Below are 24,311 nucleotides of genomic sequence, written 5' to 3' on the forward strand. Positions count from 1 at the left end.
CTTGAGAAAATTCATATATGACTTACTCCAGCTAAGGGTCTGATCCTACAAGGTGCTGAGTGCCTTCTGAACCTCCTCACAGATCTGGGTGGCCCTGACTGGATATGAAAGCTTTCTAATAAAGTTACTAAATAGCAAAAAAGCAATTATTTTCTAGAAAGTTGTTGATGTGCTTGTCTCTAAGTGAGCCCTTCAGGAAGCTGGGAGCTTTCCTAATGGCTTTTTGCTGATGCATCTAAATTGCAGCTTTTATTGAACAAATTGAGAATATCTTCTCAGACATGAGGATTGTTATGTCAGGACAGAGAATCACAGAAAAAGTCAATTTCCTCTGATACTGAACAGGAGAAACTTTACTAGAATAAGACAAATATTATTTGTAAAGTTATTCTGTTTCTCTGTGATTCACTGAAGAGCAGTGGTTCTCAACCTTTCCAGACTACTGTACCCCTTTCAGGAGACTGATTTGTCTTGTGTACCTTCAAGTTTTGCCTCACTTAAAAACGACTTGCTTATAAAATCAAACAAAAGTACAGAAGTGTCACTGCATGAAAAAGTGCTTCCTTTCTCATTTTTACCATATACACCTCTACCTCGATATAACGCTGTCCTCGGGAGCCAAAAAATCTTACCGCGTTATAGGTGAAATCGCGTTATATTGAACTTGCTTTGATCCACTGGAGTGCGCAGCCCCACCCCCCGGGAGCCCTGCTTTACCGCGTTATATCCGAATAAAATAAATCAACTGGAATATAAATATTGTACTTGCATTTCAGTGTATAGTTTATAGAGCAGTATAAACAAGGCAATGTCTGTATGAAGTTTTAGTTTGTACTGACTTCACTAGTGCTTTTTATGTAGCCTGTTGTAAAACTAGGGAAATATCTAGATGAGTTGATGTAACCCCTGGAAGACCTCTGCATACCCCCGGGGTACCCCTGGTTGAGAACCACTGCTGTAGAGCTTCTTCCTAGAACCTTCTATAACCCTTTTCCTGTCTGCCTTCCTACCATAGTTTTACAGAAACAGTACATGTATCCTAACAAAAACCCTCACTCTTTACCCGCCACACGCCAGATAAAACCCTGTCACCCTTTTTGGGGGGAGTAGGGAACAGTAATTGTTGTTATTGGGCAGCATGTGATTTCATCTGCTGAACATGACATCCAAACAACTTTCCGAGTCTTTGCCTAGCCCAGGGGAGGAGTCAAGCATTGAAGATTGACTCTTAGGTCATGCCAGTGCAGACGATTTCCAATAGACTATGTGCATTTGATACTTCTTTAAATTTAAAAAAGTCACATCTGAGCAAGATAAAAGGTGTCTGAAAGAATACAGACCCTTCTTTCAGATGGCATATGGTGCTTATTTACACCTGAGCTGTTATATCTTTCAAGGGAAATCTGACTTTTAGCATTTAAATTTGTTCCAAGAGGTTGGACTAAAGGAAATGAGCAAGCATCTATGGAAAAAGTGTTCTAAAACTTGGGAACAGTGCACATCCTGACAGTGGGAATTAATCAAAGCTTGTTTACGAGAGCTATTTTTAGCATAAAAGAAGGGTACTATAAACATTACAACAAGGACTTGCCATAACAGTTCAGAGTTACTGGGTAATCGATTGTACTTTTCTTTGGGCAGAGGAGAATTGATTAAAAAGCTGTAAAAGATTTAAATTTTACCCAAACTAGGAAATACTTTCTCAGGAGGCAGCATGATCCAATAGCTAAGGCATTGGATTGGGACCCTGAGCACCTGGGTTCTATTCCTGGCTCTACCACAGATGTGGTGTGTATAACTTCGGGCAGGTCAGTTCACTTCTCTGTGCTTCTGTATCCCTTCCCACCCTTTGCCTTGTCTATTTTAGACTCTAACCTCAGTGGAGCAGGGATTCTCTCATCATGGGTTGTACTGTGTCTAGCACAACGCAGCTCCAATGTTGGTTGAGGTCCCTAAGTACAACCATAATACAAATAGTAAGTTGTAATGTGGCATGAATTAATATAAATTTAAGGAGACCAATGGGTAAAATAGAATTTTGCTCTCCAGTCTCGAACTTTTATTATCAAGGCACTGTGACTATGCCACAATCATTATTAAAGGAGAAATGAAAAGGGCTCCATTAAAAAGCAAGCACTTGTTTGTAAGATTCCGCAAAGGGGAAAATACACATCATGCTTGTTTCAAAATGTAATTAGCAATTTTTTTAACATAATTTGAGTCAATAATTACCTTCCTAAACCCCTGAAAAAGCTGGAGAGGAGATGCCAAGTTACCTCTGCCAAAGTAAGTGACATCACAGCTACTGTAAACATAAGTTGAAAAAGTCATTCTGTTCTAACCCCCTATTTTCATTCCCTCCCAACTTGCTCAAACATTTTCCTCTGGGGCTAAAATAGCTCATGCTTATGGTCCAGTGCAGTCCACTGGTAAATTGCCTAAGAAAATTTAAAACAAAATAAAATGGAGTCATTTCTGAGATATGCTTGAATTACAAAGTCTCTCTGTTTATCTTCCTATCAGTCTGCAAAATTGTGCTTCTATTGAAGTTAATCAGATTTTTGCCATTGACTTAGGACTTGTCTGTACACAAAAGTTGTACCCCTTTAATTACATCAATGTAGTTAAAATGGTGCAACTCCCCTAGTCTGGCCTGGTCACACTGGTATGAAGATGCTTTATACTGGGATAGTTACTCCCCACTCAGGAAGGGCAATGATTATAGTTGTATAAGGCATCTTTTATACTGTTATAGATACATCCACTCTAGAAGTTGTACTGGTAAAACTGTATGGGTAAGAAATCACACACCTAATCAACATAGTTATACCAATACAAAAAATGTGTAGACCAAGACTTGGATGTGAGCAGCAGCAGGACCTACAAGGCGCTAATTGACTACAAGTGAGGATTCCCATTAACTACTGACATTGAATCTGCCAGTGTTATGCAGCATTGGGCCATTTTTTCTGTACTAATATAACGTTAAAAAAATGGACAGGGTCTGATGCAACAAAGAGCTTAATGACAGGTTTCAGAGTAGCAGCCGTGTTAGTCTGTATCCGCAAAAATAACAGGAGTACTTGTGGCACCTTAGAGACTAACAAATTTATTAGAGCATAAGCTTTCGTGGGCTACAACCCACTTCTTCGGATGCATATAGAGCATCTATATGCTCTATATGCATCCGAAGAAGTGGGTTGTAGCCCACGAAAGCTTATGCTCTAATAAATTTTAGTCTCTAAGGTGCCACAAAGAGCTTAAGTGTGTGCTTAAATTTAAGCATGTGCTTAAGTGATCTGCTGAATTGAAGCCCTAGGGCTTGATCGTGCACCTCTTTGTGAGTGCTGCAAGGAAGTCATTCTGTGCATGTGTATGTGACATAATACATATGGGAAAGTAACGTAATCATCTGATACTACAAGTAAAGCATTTGTTTTTTACCGTTGGTGGTACTAAGTATTTTGGAATACAAAATAGTCTTCCTGCTTTTGAATGGTGATGTTTTGCTAATGCAAATTTAAGGAGCTGATAAAAAAAATAGAAAAAAGAGGCTTCAGTTGGAGAGTCAAGAAGATTAGGTTTGCTGTGAACCCACATGGTACAGTTTGTTTTGGGTTATAGCCAGGGCCCCTGCTGACTAAACTATTTGCTTCCGGAAGAGTAGTCTTGACATTCTGTTTGCAGCATAATTGCACTTAGAAGGCAGATGGCCGCTTACATTAATTGTTTTAACTGGGCATTATGGTCAAAGTGAATATTATTCAGATCTATTGTGGTATGTTTTCTACCTTCCAATTCCAACCCTGGTGGAATGCCATTGAAGTCAGTGGAGTTGCACAAGGTCGGAATTAGGCCCTACATGTTTGTTTTATCTAAATTGTTATGTACAAATGAAATGACATTCACTCATTAGAGCTCAGTCTTGTCCTGTGCTGGGCGTGGTGGAAAGTGGCTGAATGATGACTCCACTCCCTCGCTTCCCAACACACCCACACAACATCAGGGCATGATGCCTAAATAAGCTCTCCAGGGAGCTCTAGAATTCAGCCTTAGTATGTTCCTACTGGGCACTTCAGGTATGTGCTCTGCTGGTTATGGGGCATGGTCAGTTCCAGTGTGTAGGGGCTGCAGTGTATGACCCACTGAAATTCTCCTAGCCACACCTCATAGACTCATAGACTCATAGACTTTAAGGTCAGAAGGGACCAATATGGTCATCTAGTCTGACCTCCCGCATGATGCAGGCCACAAAAGCTGACCCACCCACAACAGAATCTTCCAGCCTGCGACCCCTGCCCTATGCTGCGGAGGAAGGCGAAAAACCTCCAGGGCCTTTGCCAATCTACCCTGGAGGAAAATTCCTTCCCGACCCCAAATATGGCGATCAGCAGAACCCCGAGCATACAGGCAAGATTCTACAGCCGGACCCTCATTTTACCCGCGATGGCACGTTAATGCCTAATTGACTAAAATCACGTTATCCCATCAAACCATTCCCTCCATAAACTTATCAAGCCTAATCTTGAAGCCAGAGAGGTCTTTCGCCCCCACCGTTTCCCTCGGAAGGCTGTTCCAAAATTTCACCCCTCTGACGGTTAGAAACCTTCGTCTAATCTCAAGCCTAAACTTCCCCACGGCCAGTTTATATCCATTCGTTCTCGTGTCCACATTACTACTGAGCTGAAATAATTCCTCTCCCTCCTTGGTATTAATCCCTTTGATATATTTAAAGAGAGCAATCATATCCCCCCTCAGCCTTCTTTTGGTTAGGCTAAACAAACCGAGCTCCTCGAGTCTCCTTTCATAGGAAAGGTTTTCCATTCCTCGGATCATCCTAGTGGCCCTTCTCTGTACCCGTTCCAGTTTGAGTTCATCCTTTTTAAACATAGGAGACCAGAACTGCACACAGTACTCCAAATGAGGTCTCACCAGCGCCTTGTATAACGGAAGCAGCACCTCCCTGTCCCTACTAGAAATACCTCGCCTAACGCATCCCAAGATCGCATTAGCTTTTTTCACAGCCACGTCACATTGCCGACTCATAGTCATCCTGCGATCAACCAGGACTCCGAGGTCCTTCTCCTCCTCCGTCACTTCCAACCTATGCGTCCCTAACTTATAACTAAAATTCTTATTAGTCATCCCTAAATGCATCACCTTACATTTCTCACTATTAAATCTCATCCTATTATTGTTACTCCAATTTACAAGGTCATCCAAGTCTCCCTGCAGAATATCCCGATCCTTCTCCGAATTGGCAATACCTCCCAACTTTGTGTCATCCGCAAACTTTATCAGCCCACTCCTACATTCGGTTCCGAGGTCAGTAACGAATAGATTAAATAAAATCGGACCCAAAACCGAACCTTGAGGAACCCCACTGGTGACCTCCCTCCAACCCGACAGTTCACCTTTCAGTACCACCCGCTGCAGTCTCCCCTTTAACCAGTTCTTTATCCACCTCTGGATTTTCATATCGATCCCCATCTTTTCTAATTTAACCAATAATTCCACGTGCGGCACATTATCAAACGCTTTACTAAAATCTAGGTAAATTAGATCCACCGCATTTCCTTTATCTAGAAGGTCTGTTACTTTCTCAAAGAAGGAGATCAAGTTGGTTTGGCACGATCTTCCTTTCGTAAACCCATGTTGTAATTTGTCCCAATTGCCATTCACCTCAAGGTCCTTAACTACTTTTTCCTTCAAAATTTTTTCCAAGACCTTGCATACTACAGAAGTTAAACTAACAGGCCTGTAGTTACCCGGGTCACTTTTTTTCCCCTTCTTGAAAATAGGAACCACATTAGCTATTCCCATGCCTCACCCAGTGAGGTTGCAGAAAGCCTTATGGAGGCTTGTCTGGTCGATTGACTCATCAAATAATGTCAATTGGCTTGTCAATTGACCGCCTATTATTTGACCACAGTCAAGTATTCCAGCAAAAATGTTCTGATGTAGGCAATGGACTACCTTTCTGAATGTATCATGGTGCCATCTGTTAGCAAGCCTACCTAAATATCTTGGTCACTTACATTACTACATGCTAATGCCACCTGTTGGGGGAAAAGGTGAACTAATTCAAAGTTGAGCATTTTGATTGGCTGGAATCTTTTAGAACAAACATGGTATGCATGTATATTTTTGTTTGTTTACCAGGCCATACAAACAAGTTAAAAGGAACATTTCCTGCCCTCAAAGCACTTACAGTCTAAACTGACTAGACAAACATACAACATTAACTCAGAAGGGAGTGGAGAAGGGAAAGGGGGGTTCAAAGTCATTAAACCTCCTTCCCCAACACAAGAAGAAAAGAGAGACAGCCATTAAGCTGCTCACCGAGTTGGCCTGCTGTCTACCTAGCATAAGAGCATTTTAAAATGACTTTTTCTCTTATAGTTGCTTTGTGTTTGTTTTATTTCTGTTTAATTTCATTTTCTTTTCTTTTGTAACTGTTCTGTCTTGTTTCAGAGTAGCAGCCGTGTTAGTCTGTATCCGCAAAAAGAACAGGAGTACTTGTGGCACCTTAGAGACTAACAAATTTATTTGAGCATAAGCTTTCGTGGGCTACAGCCCACTTCTTCGAATGCATAGAGTGGAACATATATTGAGGAGATATATATACACATACAGAGAGCATGAAAAGGTGGGAGTTGTCTTACCAACTGTGAGAGGCCAATTAAGTAAGAGAAAAAAACTTTTGAAGTGATAATCAAGATAGCCCAGTACAGACAGTATGATAAGAAGTGTGAGAATACTTACAAGGGGAGATAGATTCAATGTTTGTAATGGCTCAGCCATTCCCAGTCCCTATTCAAGCCTAAGTTGATTGTATCTAGTTTGCATATCAATTCCAGTTCAGCAGTTTCTCGTTGGAGTCTGTTTTTGAAGCTTTTCTGTTGCAAAATTGCCACCCGCAGGTCTGTCATTGAATGACCAGACAGGTTAAAGTGTTCTCCTACTGGTTTTTGAGTGTTATGATTCCTGATGTTAGATTTGTGTCCATTAATTCTTTTGCGTAGAGACTGTCCGGTTTGGCCAATGTACATGGCAGAGGGGCATTGCTGGCACATGATGGCATATATCACATTGGTAGATATGCAGGTGAACGAGCCCCTGATGGCATGGCTGATGTGATTAGGTCCAATGATGGTGTCACTTGAATAGATATGTGGACAGAGTTGGCATCGGGATTTGTTGCAAGGATAGGTTCCTGGGTTAGTGTTTTTGTTCAGTGATGTGTGGTTGCTGGTGAGTATTTGCTTCAGGTTGGGGGGTTGTCTGTAAGCGAGGATAGGTCTGTCTCCCAAGATCTGTGAGAGTGAAGGATCATCTTTCAGGATAGGTTGTAGATCTTTGATGATGCGCTGGAGAGGTTTTTGTTGGGGGCTGAAGGTGACAGCTAGTGGTGTTCTGTTATTTTCTTTGTTGGGCCTGTCTTGTAGGAGGTGACTTCTGGGTACTCGTCTGGCTCTGTCAATCTGTTTTTTCACTTCAGCAGGTGGGTATTGTAGTTTTAAGAATGCTTGATAGAGATCTTGTAGGTGCTTGTCTCTATCTGAGGGATTGGAGCAAATGCAGTTGTATCTTAGAGCTAGGCTGTAGACAATGGATCATGTGGTGTGTCCTGGATGGAAGCTGGAGGCATGTAGGTAAGTATAGCGGTCAGTAGGTTTCCGGTATAGGATGGTATTTATGTGACCATTGCTTATTAGCACAGTAGTGTCCAGGAAATGGACCGCTTGTGTGGATTGATCTAGGCTGAGGTTGATGGTGGGATGGAAATTGTTGAAATCCTGGTGGAATTCCTCAAGGGCTTCTTTTCCATGGGTCCAGATGATGAAGATGTCATCGATGTAGCGCAAGTAGAGTAGGGGCGTTAGGGGACGAGAGCTAAGGAAGCGTTGTTCTAAGTCAGCCATAAAAATGTTGGCATACTGTGGGACCATGCAGGTACCCACAGCAGTGCCGCTGACTTGAAGGTATATATTGTCCCCAAATGTGAAATAGTTGTGGGTGAGGACAAAGTCATAAAGTTCAGCCACCAGGTTAGCTGTGACATTATCGGGGATACTGTTCCTGATAGCTTGTAGTCCATCTTTGTGTGGAATATTGGTGTAGAGGGCTTCAACATCCATAGTGGCCAGGATGGTGTTTTCTGGAAGATCACCGATGGATTGTAATTTCCTCAGGAAGTCAGTGGTGTCTCGAAGATAGCTGGGAGTGCTGGTAGCGTAGGGCCTGAGGAGAGAGTCCACATAGCCAGACAATCCTGATGTTAGGGTGCCAATGCCTGAGATGATGGGGCGTCCAGGATTTCCAGGTTTATGGATCTTTGGTAGCAAATAGAATACCCCTGGTCGGGGTTCTAAGCATGTGTCTGTACAGATGTGTTCCTGTGCTTTGTCAGGGAGTTTTTTTTAGCAGATGGTGTAGTTTCTTTAGGTAATCCTCTGTGGGATCAGAGGATAATGGCCTGTAGAATGTGGTGTTAGAGAGCTGTCTAGCAGCCTCTTGGTCATATTCCAATTTATTCATGATGACAACAGCACCTCCTTTGTCAGCCTTTTTGATTATGATGTCAGAGTTGTTTCTGAGGCTGTAGATGGTGTTGTGTGTTTGTCTTGAATAATGTTTACATTTAAATGCTAACCTGACATTGCTAGAAAAGATAATTATTCTTTCATCTTTTAGAACTTCATTTCATTGTTTCACATTTTTCTGAGTTAAAATATCTCAGTTAAGTAAATTTGTTTTAGGAATATGTATCTATCTAAGGCTAAGTCTATTGGAGACCATAAAATCTTTCTTTTTTGCTTTTGCTGTGGTTACTATTCTAATAAAGTAATGCTTTAAAATATTTGACCATTTTGACATTATCTGACAATATTTTACTGGTCAATTGACCGATTATTTTTTGGACTGGTCAAAGTGCTCAACCGTAGGTATAAGTAGGATTTACCCTTTAATCTTAAATCATTAATTCTTTAGGTATGTTAAAGTAAGAACAATTGATCTCCATTTCTTTCCTGCTAAAATATATGAAATAGATAAATATGATATGTATCTATAAAGTAATAGCTGCTTCAGTTTTCTAGCAGACTTCCAAAATCAGTGTTTTCAGTAGAAATGGGAACAATCCCTAAGGATGAATCCATCAGTATAGGGGTAGGGAAAAAATGATAATTTTAATTTCCATGAATACATGTTTCTTCTGTACTAGAATAAGCAAAGCCTTCTTGATATACTGTGAAACCTGTACAGGAGGCTTCTGCTAGCCAGCCACCTTTTTTCTTAAGAGACTGACCTAAACTAGCCACAAACATATTGAGGGTGATTTTGTTTTAGACGAACATCTCCTTTAAGCAAATGATTTTTATCTGTCTCTTGACTAGTACATTAAGAGTGGTTTCAGCATTTGAATGTAGGGAGAGAGATTCACAAAATCTAGACATGCACTAATCTGCTTATGCAAATGAGTACTTGGGTGTACAGATCAGGCACATTTGCTTCTGTCATTACATGCAGGTTCAGTAATTGCAGGTGCAAATCAGGTATCTGAAAATAAGGTATCTGAAAATCAAGGCCCTAAATGTCCTTAGTAGTAATAGGCATTACATACACTCACTGACTGGAGAATAGACCCTGTGTGTTGCAGTAGTAATATTAAACAGCAATAAAGAAACAATACGTTCTTCTTTGAGTGCTTGTCAATGTATATTCTGCTGTTGCGGGGCATGCACCCAGTGCACTTGAGTTCAGATTCTTTTGGTCAGCTGTGTCCATTGGGAGCTGTGCCTGCACTCTGAGCATAGAGCTGCACTGCACCTGGGAGTGTGTCTCCCAGGCAGGTAGACAGATGTGCTAGCTCTGGCCGAACTAGTGCACTAAAAATAGTGTGGATGTTGCAGCACGGGCAGCAGTATTGGTTAGCTCTGTGAGTACTAGCCCACCCAACGCCCTGTGTCTGTAGTTGGGTGGCTAGCCCATGCTGTCACCCACCCCACAGCATCCACACTGCTATGGTTAGCATGGTAGCTTGAGCAGAACTAGCATGTGTTGGTCTACCCAGGCTGGGAGACACCTTTCCAGCTGCAATGTAGATACACCCTGTGTATCCTCGTACCTCCAACTGAGGATGTAAAGGGCAGGGTGACCCCAACTGCCCCTCAGTTCTGTCTCACCGTGGCAGTACCCTCTTTGCTCACTGTGTAGCTTACCCATTGTTTTGTAAATAGATAGCAGTCAGTTAGTGATTATTGTTAGGTTAGCCCAGGGGTCGGCAACCTGCGGCACGCATGCCAAAGGCGGCATGCAGGCTGATTTTTAGTGGCACGCTGCTGCCAGACGGGGTCCTGGCCGCCGGACCCGCTTAGCCCGCTACCGGCCTGGATGGACGGAACCCGGGCTGGCAGTGGGCTGAGCAGGGCCGGCGGCCGAGACCCTGGCTGTCAGGGGCTGGCGGACGGAACCCCAGACAGGCAGCAGGATGAGCCGCTCAGCCCGCTGCCGGTCTGGGGTCCCAGCCACCAGCCCTTTGCCAGCCAGGGTTCCGGACGCCGGCCCCGCTCAGCCCACTGCCGGCCTGGATGGATGGAACCCGGCTGGCAGCGGGCTGAACGGGGCCGGCAGCCGGGACCCCAGCTGACAGGGGCCGGTGGACGGAACCCCAGACTGGCAGCGGGCTGAGCCGCTCAGCCCGCTGTTGGTCTGGGGTTCTGTCTGCCGCCCGCACTGTCGGTCTGGCACGCAAAACCTTTTACTGGCATGCAAAACCTTAAATTAATGAAGACTTGGCACACCACTTCTCAAAGGTTGCCGACCCCGGTTTAGCCTTTTCTTTTTTCTTCAATAATAAGGAATTTTGGTTTTGCCTCAGTGTTTGCCCCAGTACAGGGAATCAGGGATCAATCATAATGACTGAACACAAAATTCCAGGCTTTAACAGTTGCCCTTCATTCTGGCAGTAATGTCTCTCAGTAATGGGCACGCCAGATGCTTGTTGTATCTGGGTATGCAGCACATTACATAGTGATGTGCCATCTGTAAATCAGTTACGAAGGAACTATGGCATCTCATCTGAAAAAGTTCCTGCTAGAGAGGTCAGTGAGTCCTCCTTCAGGCCCTGGGGTGCCTTGGGCAGAAACCTTTGAGTGCTCATTATCTAAAAGGACTCCTGCTGGCTCTTCTACTTACTGAGTTGAAACAGCTGTTCCTAAAGATCCTCCTTGCCTGGTTAAATCTCAGGGGACAAAGGGGAGGAAAAAGCAGAGTCTACAGAGGGAAGAGATCTAGTCTCCATCATCAGGTCCTTCCTTGGGAGCCACAAATCCTCTCATGGCTCAGCTGAAAGGGGAGCACAAGGCACAAAAGGGTACCTCTGGCACCCAGTCAGGCACCTGTGATGATAAAATACAGGTAGGATCTGATGAGAAACAGTCAAATGAAAAAAAGTCCCATTCAATTACATCATGTAATGGCAGACAGATAAAAAGGGGCAAATTTTTAAAGTGCTACCACGGCTAGAAGCCTAAATAATAAGATGGATGAAGTAGAGTGCCTTGTATTAAATGAGGATATTGATATAGTAGGTATCACAGAAACATGGAATGAGGATAATCAATGGGACACAGTAATACCAGGGTACAAAATATATCGGAAGGACAGAACAGGTCGTGCTGGTGGGGGAGTGGCACTAGGTGTGAAAGAAAGTGTAGAATGAAATGAAGTAAAAGTCTTAAATGAACCAAACTGTACCATAGAATCTTTATGGATAGTAATTCCATGCTCTAATAAGAAGAATATAGCAGTAGGGATATATTACCGACCACCTGACCAGGTTGGTGATAGTGACTGTGAAATGCTCAGGGAGATTAGAGAGGCTATTAAAATAAAAAATTCAATAATAATGGGGGATTTAAACTATCCCCATATTGACTGGGTACATGTCACCTCAGGACGGGATGCAGAGATAGTTTCTTAACACCTTAAATGACTGCTTCTTGGAGCAGCTAGTCCTGGAACCCACCAGAGGAGAGGCAATTCTTGATTTAGTCCTAAGTGGAACACAGGATGTGGTCCAAGAGGGGAATATAGCTGGACCGCTTGGTAATCGTGACCACAATATAATTAAATGTAAAGTCCCTCTGGCGGGGTAACACCACAGCAGCCCAACACGATAACATTTAATTTCAGAAAAGGGAACTACAGTAACTCCTCACTTAACGTTGTAGTTATGTTCCTGAAAAATGCGACTTTAAGCGAAACGATGTTAAGCGAATCCAATTTCCCCATAAGAATTAATGTAAATGAGGGGGTTAGGTTCCAGGGAAACTTTTTTCACCAGACAAAAGACTATATTATATACACACACACACACACACACACAGTATAAGTTTTAAACAAACAATTTAAATACTGGTACACAGTGATGATTGTGAGGCGTGATTGAGGTGGAGGAGTCAGTGGGTGGGATATTTCCCTTACTGCTAAATGATGAACTAGCAATTGGCTGAGCCCTCAAGGGTTAACTCTCTCTCTACACAAGGCAGCAGGAATGGAGGGAGATATGCGCATTTCCCTTAAGTACACTGCCTTGTTAATTAGATCAGCTTGCTGAGACGCAGCTGCTGCAAGCTCCCTCTGTCCTGAGTCCTGGTCTGTCCCCCCCTGCTCTATGGAAGATGGGATAAGCGGGGTGCAGGAGCAGGGTGGAGGGGGACACCCTGACATTAGCCCCCCTCTTCCTTCCCTTCCCCCCGCACAGCAAGCAGGAGTCTCGTGGAGCAGCTCCAAGGCAGAGGGCAGTAGCAGCACATGGCAGTGGGGGGAGGGACACAGCTGAACTGCAGGCAGCTGCTGCACAGGGAACTTAGGGGAGCGGGGAGCCGATAGAGGGAGCTGATAGGGGGCTGCCGGTCCACCCTGGTTCCAAGCCCCAACCAGCTGGCTGCAACGGGCTGCTCTTTCTGCAAGCAGTAGACAAAGCAGGCGGCTGCCAAACTACGTTAGAAGGGAGCATTACACAACTTTAAATGAGCATGTTTCCTAATTGATCAGCAACGAAACAGTGTTAACTGGGACGACTTTAAGTGAGTTACTGTTCACAAAAATTAGGAGGTTAGTTAAACAGAAATTAAAGGGTACAGCGCCAAAAGTGAAACACCTGCAAGCTGCATGGAAACTTTTGAAAGACACCATAATAGAGGCTCAACTTAAATGTATACCCCAAATTAAAAAAACATAGTAAGAGAAACAAAAAAGTGCCACTGTGGCTAAACAACAAAGTAAAAGAAGCAGTGAGTGGCAAAAACGCATTCTTTAAAAAGTGGAAGTTAAATCCTAGTGAGGAAAATAGAAAGGAGCATAAGCTCTGGCAAATGAAGTGTAAAAATATAATTAGAAAGACCAAAAAAGAATTTAAAGAACAGCTAGCCAAAGACTCAAAAAGTAATAGGATTTTTTTTTTAAGTATCAGAAGCAGGAAGCCTGTTAAACAACCAGTGGGGCCATTGGACGATTGAGATGCTAAAGGAGCACTCAAGGATGATAAGGTCATTGCAGAGAAACTAAATGAATTCTTTTCATTGGTCTTCACGGCTGAGGATGTGAGGGAGATTCCCAAACCTGAACCATTCTTTTTAGGTGACAAATCTGAGTAACTATCCCAGATTGAGGTGTCCTTAGAGAAGGTTTGATAAACTAAACAGTAATAAGTCATCAGGACCAGATAAGGAACTCAAATGTGAAATTGCAAAACTACTAACTGTAGTCCATAACCTATCATTTAAATCAGCTTCTGTACCAAATGACTGGAGGATAGCTAATGTGATGCCAATTTTTAAAAAGGGCTCCAGAGGTGATCCCAGCAATTACAGGCTGGTAAATCTGACTTCAGTACCGGGCAAACTGATTGAAACTATAGCAAAGAACAAAATTGTCAGACACATAGATGAACATAATTTGTTGGGGAAGACTCAACATGCTTTTTGTAAAGGGAAATCATGCCTTACCAATCTACTAGAATTCTTTGAGGGGGTCAGCAAGCATTTGGACAAGGGGGATTCAGTGGATATAGTTAGATTTTCAGAAAGCCATTGACAAGGTCCCTCACCAAAGGCTCTTGAGCAAAGTAAGCTGTCATGGGATAAGAGGGAAGGTCCTCTCATGGTGTGGTAACTGGTTAAAAGATAGGAAACAAAGGGTAGGAATAAATGGTCAGTTTTCAGAATGGAGAGAGGTAAATAGAAGTGTCCCCCAGGGGTCTGTACTGGGACCAGTCCTATTCAACATATTCATAAATGATCTGTAAAAGGGGGTAAACAGTGAGGTAACAAAATTTGCAGATGATACAAAACTACTCAAGATAGTGAAGTCCCAGGCAGACTGCAAAGAGCTACAAAAGGATCTCTCAAAACTGGGTGACTGGGCAAGAAAATGGCAAATGAAATTCAGTGTTGATAAATGCAGAGTAATGTACATTGGAAAACTTAATCCCAATTATACATATAAAGTGATGGGGTCTAAATTAGCTGTTACCTCTCAAGAAAGAATCTTGGAGTCATTGTGGATAGTTCTCTTAAAACATTCACTCAATGTGCAGTGGCAGTCAAAAAAGCAAACAAAACATTGGCAATTAAGAAAGGGATAGATAATAAGACAGAAAATATCATATTGTCTCTGTATAAATCCATGGTACGCCCACATCTTGAATACTGCGTGCTGATGTGATCACCCCATCTCAAAAAATATATATTGGAATTGGAAAAAGGTTCAGAAAAAGGAAACAAAAATGATTAGGGGTATGGAACGGCTTCCTTATGAGGGGGGATTAATAAGACTGGGACTTTTCAGCTTAGAAAAGAGATGACTAAAGCAGAATATGTTTGAGGTCTATAAAATTATGATTGATGTGGAGAAAGTAAATAAGGAAGTGTTATTTAATTATTTTCATAACACAAGAACTAGGGGTCACCAAATGAAATTAATGGGCAGCAGGGTTAAAACAAACAAAAGGAAGTATTTCTTCACACAACGCACAGTCAACCCATGGAACTCTTTTCCAGAGGATGTTGTGAAGGCCAAGACTATAACAGGGCTCAAAAAAGAACTAGATAAATTCATGGAGGATAGGTCCATCAATGGTTATTAGCCAGGATGGGCAGGGATGGTGTCCCTCGTCTCTGTTTGCAAGAAGCTGGGAATGAGCAACAGGGAACGGATCAGTTGATGATTACTTGTTCTGTTCATTTCCTCTGGGGCACCTGACAATTGGCCACTGTCAGAAGACAGGATACTGGGCTAGATGGCCGTTCTTATATCACTTCAGGACTGAGGCCCCTGGTACTACCCACCCCAATACTGATGTCATCCTCTCAGCTGTCTGTGGCACCAACATCTTCAGTACTGAAGCATTGTACAGAACTCTTACTAGTCTCTTCAATACCAGATTCCCTGCTATTGGCAGTAGTGAGGGTGCCTCCCCTGATACCAACCATTGCTCCTACACTGGTACTGAGCATAGGCGCCAACTCCATGGGTGCTCCAAGGCTGGAGCACCCATGAAAAAAATGAGTGGGTGCTTAGCTCTCACTGGCAGCCAGCTCCCCGCCAGCATCTCTTGCCTGCTAGCAGCCCCAGCAATCAACTCCTCCCCATCCCTCCCTGTGCCTCCTGCCCGCTGCAATCAGCTGTTCTGCAGTGTGCAGGAGGCACTGGGGGGAGGAGTGGGGATGGAGTGCGTTCGGGGAAGGGGGCGGAGCTAGGGCAGGAAGAAGTGGGGCAGGGGCAGGAAGAGGTGGGGTGGAGGTGGGCCCTGGGGCTGAGCGGGGGTTGAGACCCCCTGGGAAAGGAGGAGCCGGCTCCTGTGGTACTGAGTACTTAAGCAGTATTGATCAGAGTTCAGTCTGAGGCGTCTCCCAGGACATCAGCTGGTACAGTTTCTCCTCTCCAGGATGATTATTCATTCTCCTCCTCAGGCTCTGAGGGCAGTAGAGAGGTTTCACTCGCTTGTTCTCTGAGGTCTGGGCATTAAGACCAGTATATGCCTGAGATGGAGTCAAAGACTTAGTTTAATTATCTTAGCCTATAGAATCTCAAAGAATTATAGTATTCCCTGGTGTGTTGTAGTATTCCCCTTGGCCACCTGCCTCTTATGCTTCCCAACGCCCTTGGCCTTATTAAGTTCCATGGGGAATGAGTCATGCTAGAAAGCCAGAGTCTGCATCTCAGTCCAGAGCTAGGTCTCCTTATCCATCTCACAAGGGGACTCTACAACCAGCATAGTCTGTTCCACAGTCTGCTGAACAGACTGGTCATGGCTCTGGTGTGGAGTCGCAGACAGAAGACCATCCCATCCTAGCATTCATATCATCCACATCCCCTGTGGAGACTGTGGTACCTATGTCATCTGCCTTGACTTAGATGACTATAAGACGTTCAACAAAAAGCAATATCAAACAATAGAAAATTCTACATCACAGCTCCAAATGAGAATTGCCAATTACTAGGCCCTGATGGTGAAGCACAATTATATGAATTGAGATTTCATATCTAAATTTGCAGACAAGCTTCTGTCATGCTGTCTGGAATGGCTCATGGTTATGAGTGCCTAGCTCAGGGAAGACTGTCAGAAAACAGGGCATACACCCCAAACTAGTGTGTTCTATAATTAGATTTCACCAAGCCAGTGACAAATAGGAACTGCTGGATCACTATGCCAGTCTTATCATGGAGTCACAGACAGTTCCCATTAGGGTTACCATATCTATTAAATAAAAAAAGAGGACCCTCCACGGGCCCTGGCTCCGCCCATTTCCCCACCCCCAGCCCCGCCCCAACTCCGCCCCTTCCCCGCCCTAACTCCGCCCCCTCCTCCCTCCCACTCCCAGCCACGGGGAAAGGGCTGCCCGAGCGCTACTGGCTTCACGGTTTGCCCGGCAGCCCCCAGACCCTGCGCCCCCGGCCAGCGCTTGCCCAGCGCAGCTGGAGCCCGGGAGGGGAAGCGCCCAGCCGGGGGCGCAGGGTCTGGAGGCTGCCCGGCAAACCGTGAAGCCGGTAGCGCTTGGGCTTCGGGCAGCCCCCTTGCCTCCGGACCCTGCACCCTCGGCTGGGCACTTCCCCTCCCGGGCTCCGGCGGCGCAGGGTCCAGAGGCATGGGGGCTGCCCGAAGCCGGTAGCGCTCGGGCAGCCCGGCTCTGTTTAAGAGCCGGGCTGCCCGAGCGCTACCGGCTTCGGGCAGCCCCCATGCCCGGCTCTTAAACAGAGCCGAAGAGTCAGAGGAGGAGCAGAGCCACCGCGGCCGGAGGCTCTGCTCCTCCCCTGACTCTTCGGCTCTGTTTAAGAGCCGAGCTGCCCCAGCGCTACCGGCTTCGGGCAGCCCCCATGCCTCCGGACCCTGCGCCGTCGGAGCCCGGGAGGTGAAGTGCCCGGCCGGCGGCAGGGGTCCGGAGGCAAGGGGGCTGCCTGAAGCCCATAGCGCTCGGGCAGCTCGGCTCTTAAACAGAGCCGAAGAGTCAGGGGAGGAGCAGAGCCGCCATTTTCCCGGACATGTTCGGCTTTTTGGCAATTCCCCCCGGACGGGGGTTTGAGTGCCGAAAAGCCGGACATGTCCGGGAAAAAGGACGTATGGTAACCCTAGTTCCCATAGACTCTCCAATCTATCTTGCCACCCAGACAAAGTGGACTTTGTGATAAAATAGTTACTTACACCAAAAATCACATCACATTTGGCTTGCTTCCAGTGACACCAGTCACTTAGTAGCCAATTCTATAGTAAACTAACTAAACATTTATTAGCTAAGAAAAGGAAAGGAGAGTTATTGAGAGGTTAAAGCAGGGAAAATATTTGCACAGGTGAGTCAGAGTTTGTAATTTCAAATGGTGGCAGTGATGTAATAAACAGCCAGTTTTCCAAAAGTCTTTTCAGGAAGCCCATATTGTCTCTGGGGATCTCTGCTTTGCATATGGTACCCTTCCCTGTAAGAGTCCAAATAGTCCATAGATGCAGAATTCTTCCTTGAATCCATACTTATAGCTGCTTCTCACAGAAATCAAACTGATAGTGTTACTTTACATGTGAACTTTTCCTTTGATTACAGAGAGTAAGGAATGCATTTTGAGTCTTTGACCTTCAAACATCACACACAATGACCACTTTCTTTGAAATTAGCACTCTTCTGTTAAAGTTCTTCATTTGCATTCCACAAGGCTTCTTTCTTGCTTGATGGCTCGTATGATAGGTTATTTAGTTACAGGGTATACACAATGTAAATGTTTGCTACTGTATTATAACGGGATACAAATAAGTGAAAACAATGCAAGTAACATCCCACTAGTTTTCATGAAGTTTAAACACTAAGTACACTCTTATACATTTAACCATCACTTTGATCTATACTAATATACAAGTGAATTGGCCTAGGGCTCTGGCATGAGCTGGCACCTGGTCTACCAAGTGTCAAACCTTCCCCAAGGTACTAGGGAGCAATTTAAGTCTTTGGTGGTCAAAGGTCAACTGGTGGTGCGAACAACCCTCCAAGTAGCTATTGATCTACAATTACAGCTTCCAGATTTATGGCTACCTCAATTGCCAGAAGGAGATCCTCTTGGCTCTAGTCATCAGGGATCCTTAAAGAAGTACAAATTACAACTGAGGATCTTTGTTTATGGGATGTGAAACTTTCACTGTGAAAACGATGAAGCTTTACACTTTCTGAAGGACTCACGTACCACACTAAGGTCCTTAGGAATCTATACTCCTGCATCAAAGTGGAAGCACTTTAGGCCTCAACCACAGGAGAGGTACCCAATAAAGATAATTTGAAACTCCAAGAAAGTGCCAAAAATTCCACAAAAGGAAGTCATCTGCATCCACCTCATCAAGGCAGCAGATCTAAGTGCTTGGTCAGGAGCAGTGTACATATTCTTCTGGATATCCCTGTTATATCTCCTCCTTTTGAGAATCTTTTATTTCATTTTCATATGATCTGGATCATCATCACTATGGAGCCCTGTACCCTGAAAATCATAGAAATGGGTTATTCCATCCAATTCCAGACCACCCTCAGCCACAATCCCCATACATCTTCTCCATCCCTTTTCAGGCCCCCTCTCATGACAGCAGGCTACATCAGGATGTGCAGTCATTTCTAAATCCCAAAGCAGTGGAAGAAGTGCCTCAAGAGAAAGAGGGCTGGTGCCTTATTCTGGACCTGAGGCAGCTGAACACCTTTATTCACAAGCTCAAGGTCAGGAAGGTGGCTCTGTCCTTGATAATTCTAACCCTAAATCCACTTGACTGGTACACAGCATATGACCGCCAGGATGCTTATTTCCATATAGCAATTTGTCCTGCCCACAGAAGGTATGAGAGTTCAAGTGGGCAATTTGTACTGCCAGTATAGGTTGCTACCATTTTAATCTATTGACAGAATCAAGGATATTCACAAAAATGGCTACCAGTAGTGGCAGCTTATCTCAGGGGACAAGAAGTGCAGGTTTATCTTGTACAGAACATCTGCTACGCTCTTTAGCCTCTTTAACAAAAAAATGTTGCATCAACAGCTAGATGACCCCATTCAGTGGTCTCTGTTCTCTCTTAGACCTAGAGAGGTGAAAAGTCAATACTAATTCCCATTCAAGGGATAATCATGGTGTACCTCCAGCATGGCTGAGGCAGTTTTGGTTCTTGAACCTAAAAAAATCTCTCCATCCAATCTACCGTACAGTTGTCTCTCCAGCTAGAGCAGAGGTGGGCAAACTACGGCCTGTGGGCCATATCCGGCCCACAGGACCCTCCTGCCCGGCTCCTGAGCTCCTGGCCCAGGACGCTAGCCCCTGGCCCCTCCCCTGCTGTTCTCCCTCCCCCGCAGCCTCAGCTCACTGCACCGCCAGTGCAATGCTCTGGGCAGCGGGGCTGCGAGCTCTTGCTGGGTCTCGCAGCTGCAGAGCCGCGGCCTGACGCGGTGCTCTGTACTGTGTGGGGGTGTGGCTGGCTCCAGCCGGGTGGCGCGGCTGCCTGTCCTGGTGCTCTGGGCGACGCGGCTGTAGCGCCGCCAGCCACCTGTGCTCCAGGCAGCGTGGTAAGGGGGCAGGGAGCAGGGGGGGTTGGATAGAAGGCAGGGGAGTTTGAGGTGGTGGTCAGGGGGCGGGGGTGTGGATAGGAGTCCGGGTGGTCAGCGGGCGGGGAACAGGGGGGTTGAATGGGGGCATGGGTCCCAGGGGGGCAGTCAGGAATGAGAGGAGGGATTGGATGGGGCATCGAAGGGCAGTCAGGGGCAGGGGTTCCGGGGGCGGTCAGAGGGCAGGGAACAGGGGCTGAATGGGGGCAGGGGCCCCAGGGGGGCAGTCAGGAATGAGAGGAGGGATTGGATGGGGCGGTGGGGGGAAGTCAGGGGCAGGGGATCCGTGGGTGGTCAGGGGACAGGGAGGGGTGGATGGGGTAGGGGTCCCGGGGGGGCCCGTCAGGGGACAAGAAGCAGAGGGGGTCGGATAGGTGGTGGGGCCCGGGCCACATCTGGCTGTTTGGGGAGGCACAGTCTCCCCTAATCGGCCCTCCATACAATTTCAGAAACCCAATATGGCCCTCAGGCCAAAAAGTTTGCCCGCCCCTGAGCTAGAGGTAATATCTCAAATGGCTTATCTTCCACAAGAGAGATTCCAAGACCTGTCCAATTACCTACAAGTTCATCCCAAGATATTGGTGAGGACTTGTCTCAGACTTTTAGGACACAATGGCCTCCTCCACCTATGTAATGCAGCATGACAGACTTCATCTTCATTGTATGCAAGGGTGGTTGAAGTCTCTGTATCAGCCAAGTGGTCATCACCTGGATATGTCAGTGCATGTTCCCCCAGAACAATATAGAGGTATTCCACATTTTCATGCCCTCTGGTGCCTTGGTTTCTAAAAGACCGTATGAGGGTATATCTCCCAGTCAGAGAATGTCCCACTCCTTGGGATCTAAATATTGCACTGACAGAGTTAATGGGCCCACCCTTTGCACCATTAGCTACACAATCACTATTTCATCAAAACAGTCTGCCTGGGAGCAGTAATATCCTCCATAAGGCTAGGAGAGATGCAAGCACTAGTGCAAGGGCCCCCATGTACAGTTTTTCGTAGAAACCAGGTATCCTTGAGACCTCACCCAAAGGTTTTTGCCAAGGTAGTCTCTGATTTCTATCTAAACAACATTTTATACTCCCATCTATGTTTTTCCCCAAGCCACATTCAAACAAAGGTAAGGCTAAACCTCATGCCCTAGAAGTTCTTAGGTACTCGCTTTCTACAAAGCCAGAACTAAGCCATTTAGGGTATCCCCCAGATTGTTTATACCTTATGGGTACAGAGTGAAAGGTCAGGCCATTTCAACAAAGAGATTTTCTAACTGGATTTCTACTCGTATCCGACTGTGCCATGAGTTAGGAAACGTAGACCCGCCAGTGAGAGTGACAGCTCGCTCTACAAGAGTGCAAGCAGCTTCTGTTGCTGCTTTGAGAAATATTCCAATGCTAGAGAGCTGTACTTAGGGTCCAGTGCACATAGTTGTCCAGTTTTACTCCATAGTGGAAGTGTCAAAATTTGATGCTAATTTTTGGTAGGGCCACGCTTTGTTCATTATTTAGGTAGGCTCCTAGTGCCCATTTCTTATGATATAGGTTATTGCTTGTGAGTCCCAAGAGTGGAATATATATAGGCAAGGACTCGAAGAAGAAGAAATAGTTACTTACCTTACAGTAACTGTGGTTCTTCAAGATATGTTGCCCATATCTATTCCGTGAGACATCCTCTTTCCCCGCTACCACAGAGAGTCTGACAACACCTGGTTTCTATATTGGTGAAGGAGATGAGGAGCAGTTGGGGTTGCCCCACCCTTTATGTCCTCAATTGGAGGCACAAGGACATTCACGTTACAGGTGTGGCCCCCAAAGGACACTGCTAGCCAAAAGAATCTGAATGTGAATGCACTGGGTGCATGTGCACCAACAGTGGAATATATATATGGACAACACTTCTTGAAGAACTACAGTTACTGTAAGGTAAGTGTTTCTTCACCTTTACAAAAGATGTCTTCTCTCTTCCTAATGATGGACATGTCCCCTTCAGACCCAATGCAGATGGCCCACCCAGTTGTCATCCTCCCCAAGAATGCAAACAGAGGGTTTTTCTATAACCAGCATTCTGGCATCAGAAAAGCATTGTGCTATTTGGTGTGATTAGAAAGTAAGCAGAAAAATGATGGCTCTGAAAACTGATTTTTTTGGCCACTTTCCTTTTATTTCAGTATGTGCTGACAATGAGCGTGACCTAGAGACAGACCAGCAGATAGACACCTTGTACCTGAAAGCTTTGGAGGGATTTATTGCTGTGGTGACACAAGATGGAGACATGATCTTTTTGTCAGAGAACATCAACAAATACATGGGTCTCACGCAGGTAACCTGTTTCCTACTGCTTTCAAAGAGCTGCCGTTGTAACATCATTCCTAGAAACCTTGACATAGTTTCTCTGTCTTCACTGTGCTTCTGACTAATTCAAATTATGTTTAATAAAGCTGTGATCTCATTCAGTGAAAGATACAGTGAGCAAATGTAGCCCCTGTGTGACACTGCAGCACTCTGAATCAGCACCTTGAGCTGTCAGCCTCTCAGTTTAAAACTGAGGTGCCTGGGTGCAGGATATTCTCAGTGAAGGGTTCTCAGATCTGGGACACCATTTCCATTTGGCCTGCTAGGCCCCAGATTTGTAGGCTACAAAACCGGCCTATGTTCACAAATGTTTTTGATAGGGGAGTGGTTTGTTTGGGGTTAGGAGGGATCTTTTTAATGTTATAGAGTTTAAGGCCAGAAGGGACCACCAGATCATCTACTCTGACCTCCTGTATGTCACAGGCAACCAACAGCACCCAGCACTCACGCACAAAACCCAACAGCTGAAATCAGACCAAAACATTGTAGCCCGCAGGAGACTAAACTGTTATGTGCCACAGGGAGAGAAGAGGAGGGACAAAGTGCCCCAGTGCTTGAGGCACTGCCTGTGCTAAGAGTCACCTGTGGCATGGGGGGGCCATTGACTACCATAAGTGCAGGGGGTGGAGTGGCTGTGCAGGGGTTGCTCAGCACCACATGTACCCCAAGGTAGGGGAGTGGCCCTACAAAGACTGTGAGAAGATGGGTCAGGGACAAACAGAGCTAAGGGCCACAGGATCTATCTTGCTCTAATCCAGTGCTCCCTACGTACTTTGCACATGGCATTCAGGAGCTGCAGCTGCCATTCCAGTCCAGAGCCTGGAGCAGTGACTGCAGCATGTGTGGGAGAGCTGTGGTGCCATGTTGCCCTTCTCCCACATACAGTCTGATTACTTGTCAGTTAGATCCAAAGGCTATTGAAGTCAATGAAGTCTTTTCATTGACTTCAGATCAGGCCCTTCGCATTGGTGAAGTGAGTTACCAATCAGTTTAAGGGTTAAATCAAAATGCACAAATGAATCTACAAGGTATAGAATCTAAATAATAGCTGATAAATAAGAGTGGGCTAAAATTATTGCTGATATGCACACCATGACAGTTGCACACACCGGGGTTGAATTTGTCACGTTGTGTCTCCAATATCATTTCTGTTTTTAATATTTTAGGGCCAGATCTTCAGTTGGTGTAAATAGACTTAGTTTTACTGACTGATTAGTTTATTGAGGACATCTAGCTTATAGTTCTAAGCTTAAGAATTATTTTGTTGTTACCCAAAATATCCTCAAAAATGCCCCAGAGAAATCAAACCTTAGGGAAACAGGTAAAAGAATGGGAGGAACTGAAATTATCATTAAGAAAAGATCAGGCATGATGTATTGCTTTTGCCTTTTCTCTGATTGCACTGAATGAATCAGTGTTCCAAAATAGTCTTCTGTATTATTAAATTTTATTTATTCTCCTCACTTTTGGCTAAATATATGTATTGTTTTCTGAACAGGTGGAATTAACTGGACATAGCATATTTGACTTTACCCACCCATGTGACCATGAGGAAATTCGAGAGAATCTGAGTTTGAAAACTGGTAAGAAAAAAGTTAAAATCTTTGATGTATTTTTCTTCTTTGCCTTTTAAACACCCCAATAAAGCAACTAACAGATAGCAGAAGTTAGATAGTGACCATGGGCAAATGGGAATGTTAACGCCTGGAGTAGTATTTGGCATCAACATCTTTTCCACTGTTTTTAAAACTTTGTGATTAAATATAACAGCACTAAGAACTGTGTGTTCTGGTGCTTTCTTGTTTCTAACCTAAAACAGATGCAATGTCTTCACTTGC

The 24,311-nt window shown here is 44.9% G+C and overlaps 1 protein-coding gene across 3 annotated transcripts in view; it reads left to right on the forward strand.

Moving 5' to 3' along the window:
- EPAS1 (endothelial PAS domain protein 1) overlaps positions 1 to 24,311 on the forward strand; it is a 159,668-nt gene that overhangs the window by 90,357 nt on the left and 45,000 nt on the right. For all 3 annotated transcript variants that reach the window (XM_065401544.1, XM_065401545.1, XM_065401547.1), the window contains exons 3-4: positions 22,290 to 22,441; positions 23,972 to 24,056. In XM_065401544.1, the coding sequence (XP_065257616.1) occupies positions 22,290 to 22,441; positions 23,972 to 24,056 (237 nt within the window). The remainder of the gene's footprint in view (positions 1 to 22,289; positions 22,442 to 23,971; positions 24,057 to 24,311) is intronic.

This window comes from Emys orbicularis, chromosome 3 (genome assembly GCF_028017835.1).
Source record: "Emys orbicularis isolate rEmyOrb1 chromosome 3, rEmyOrb1.hap1, whole genome shotgun sequence".
Lineage (NCBI taxonomy): Eukaryota > Metazoa > Chordata > Testudines > Emydidae > Emys > Emys orbicularis.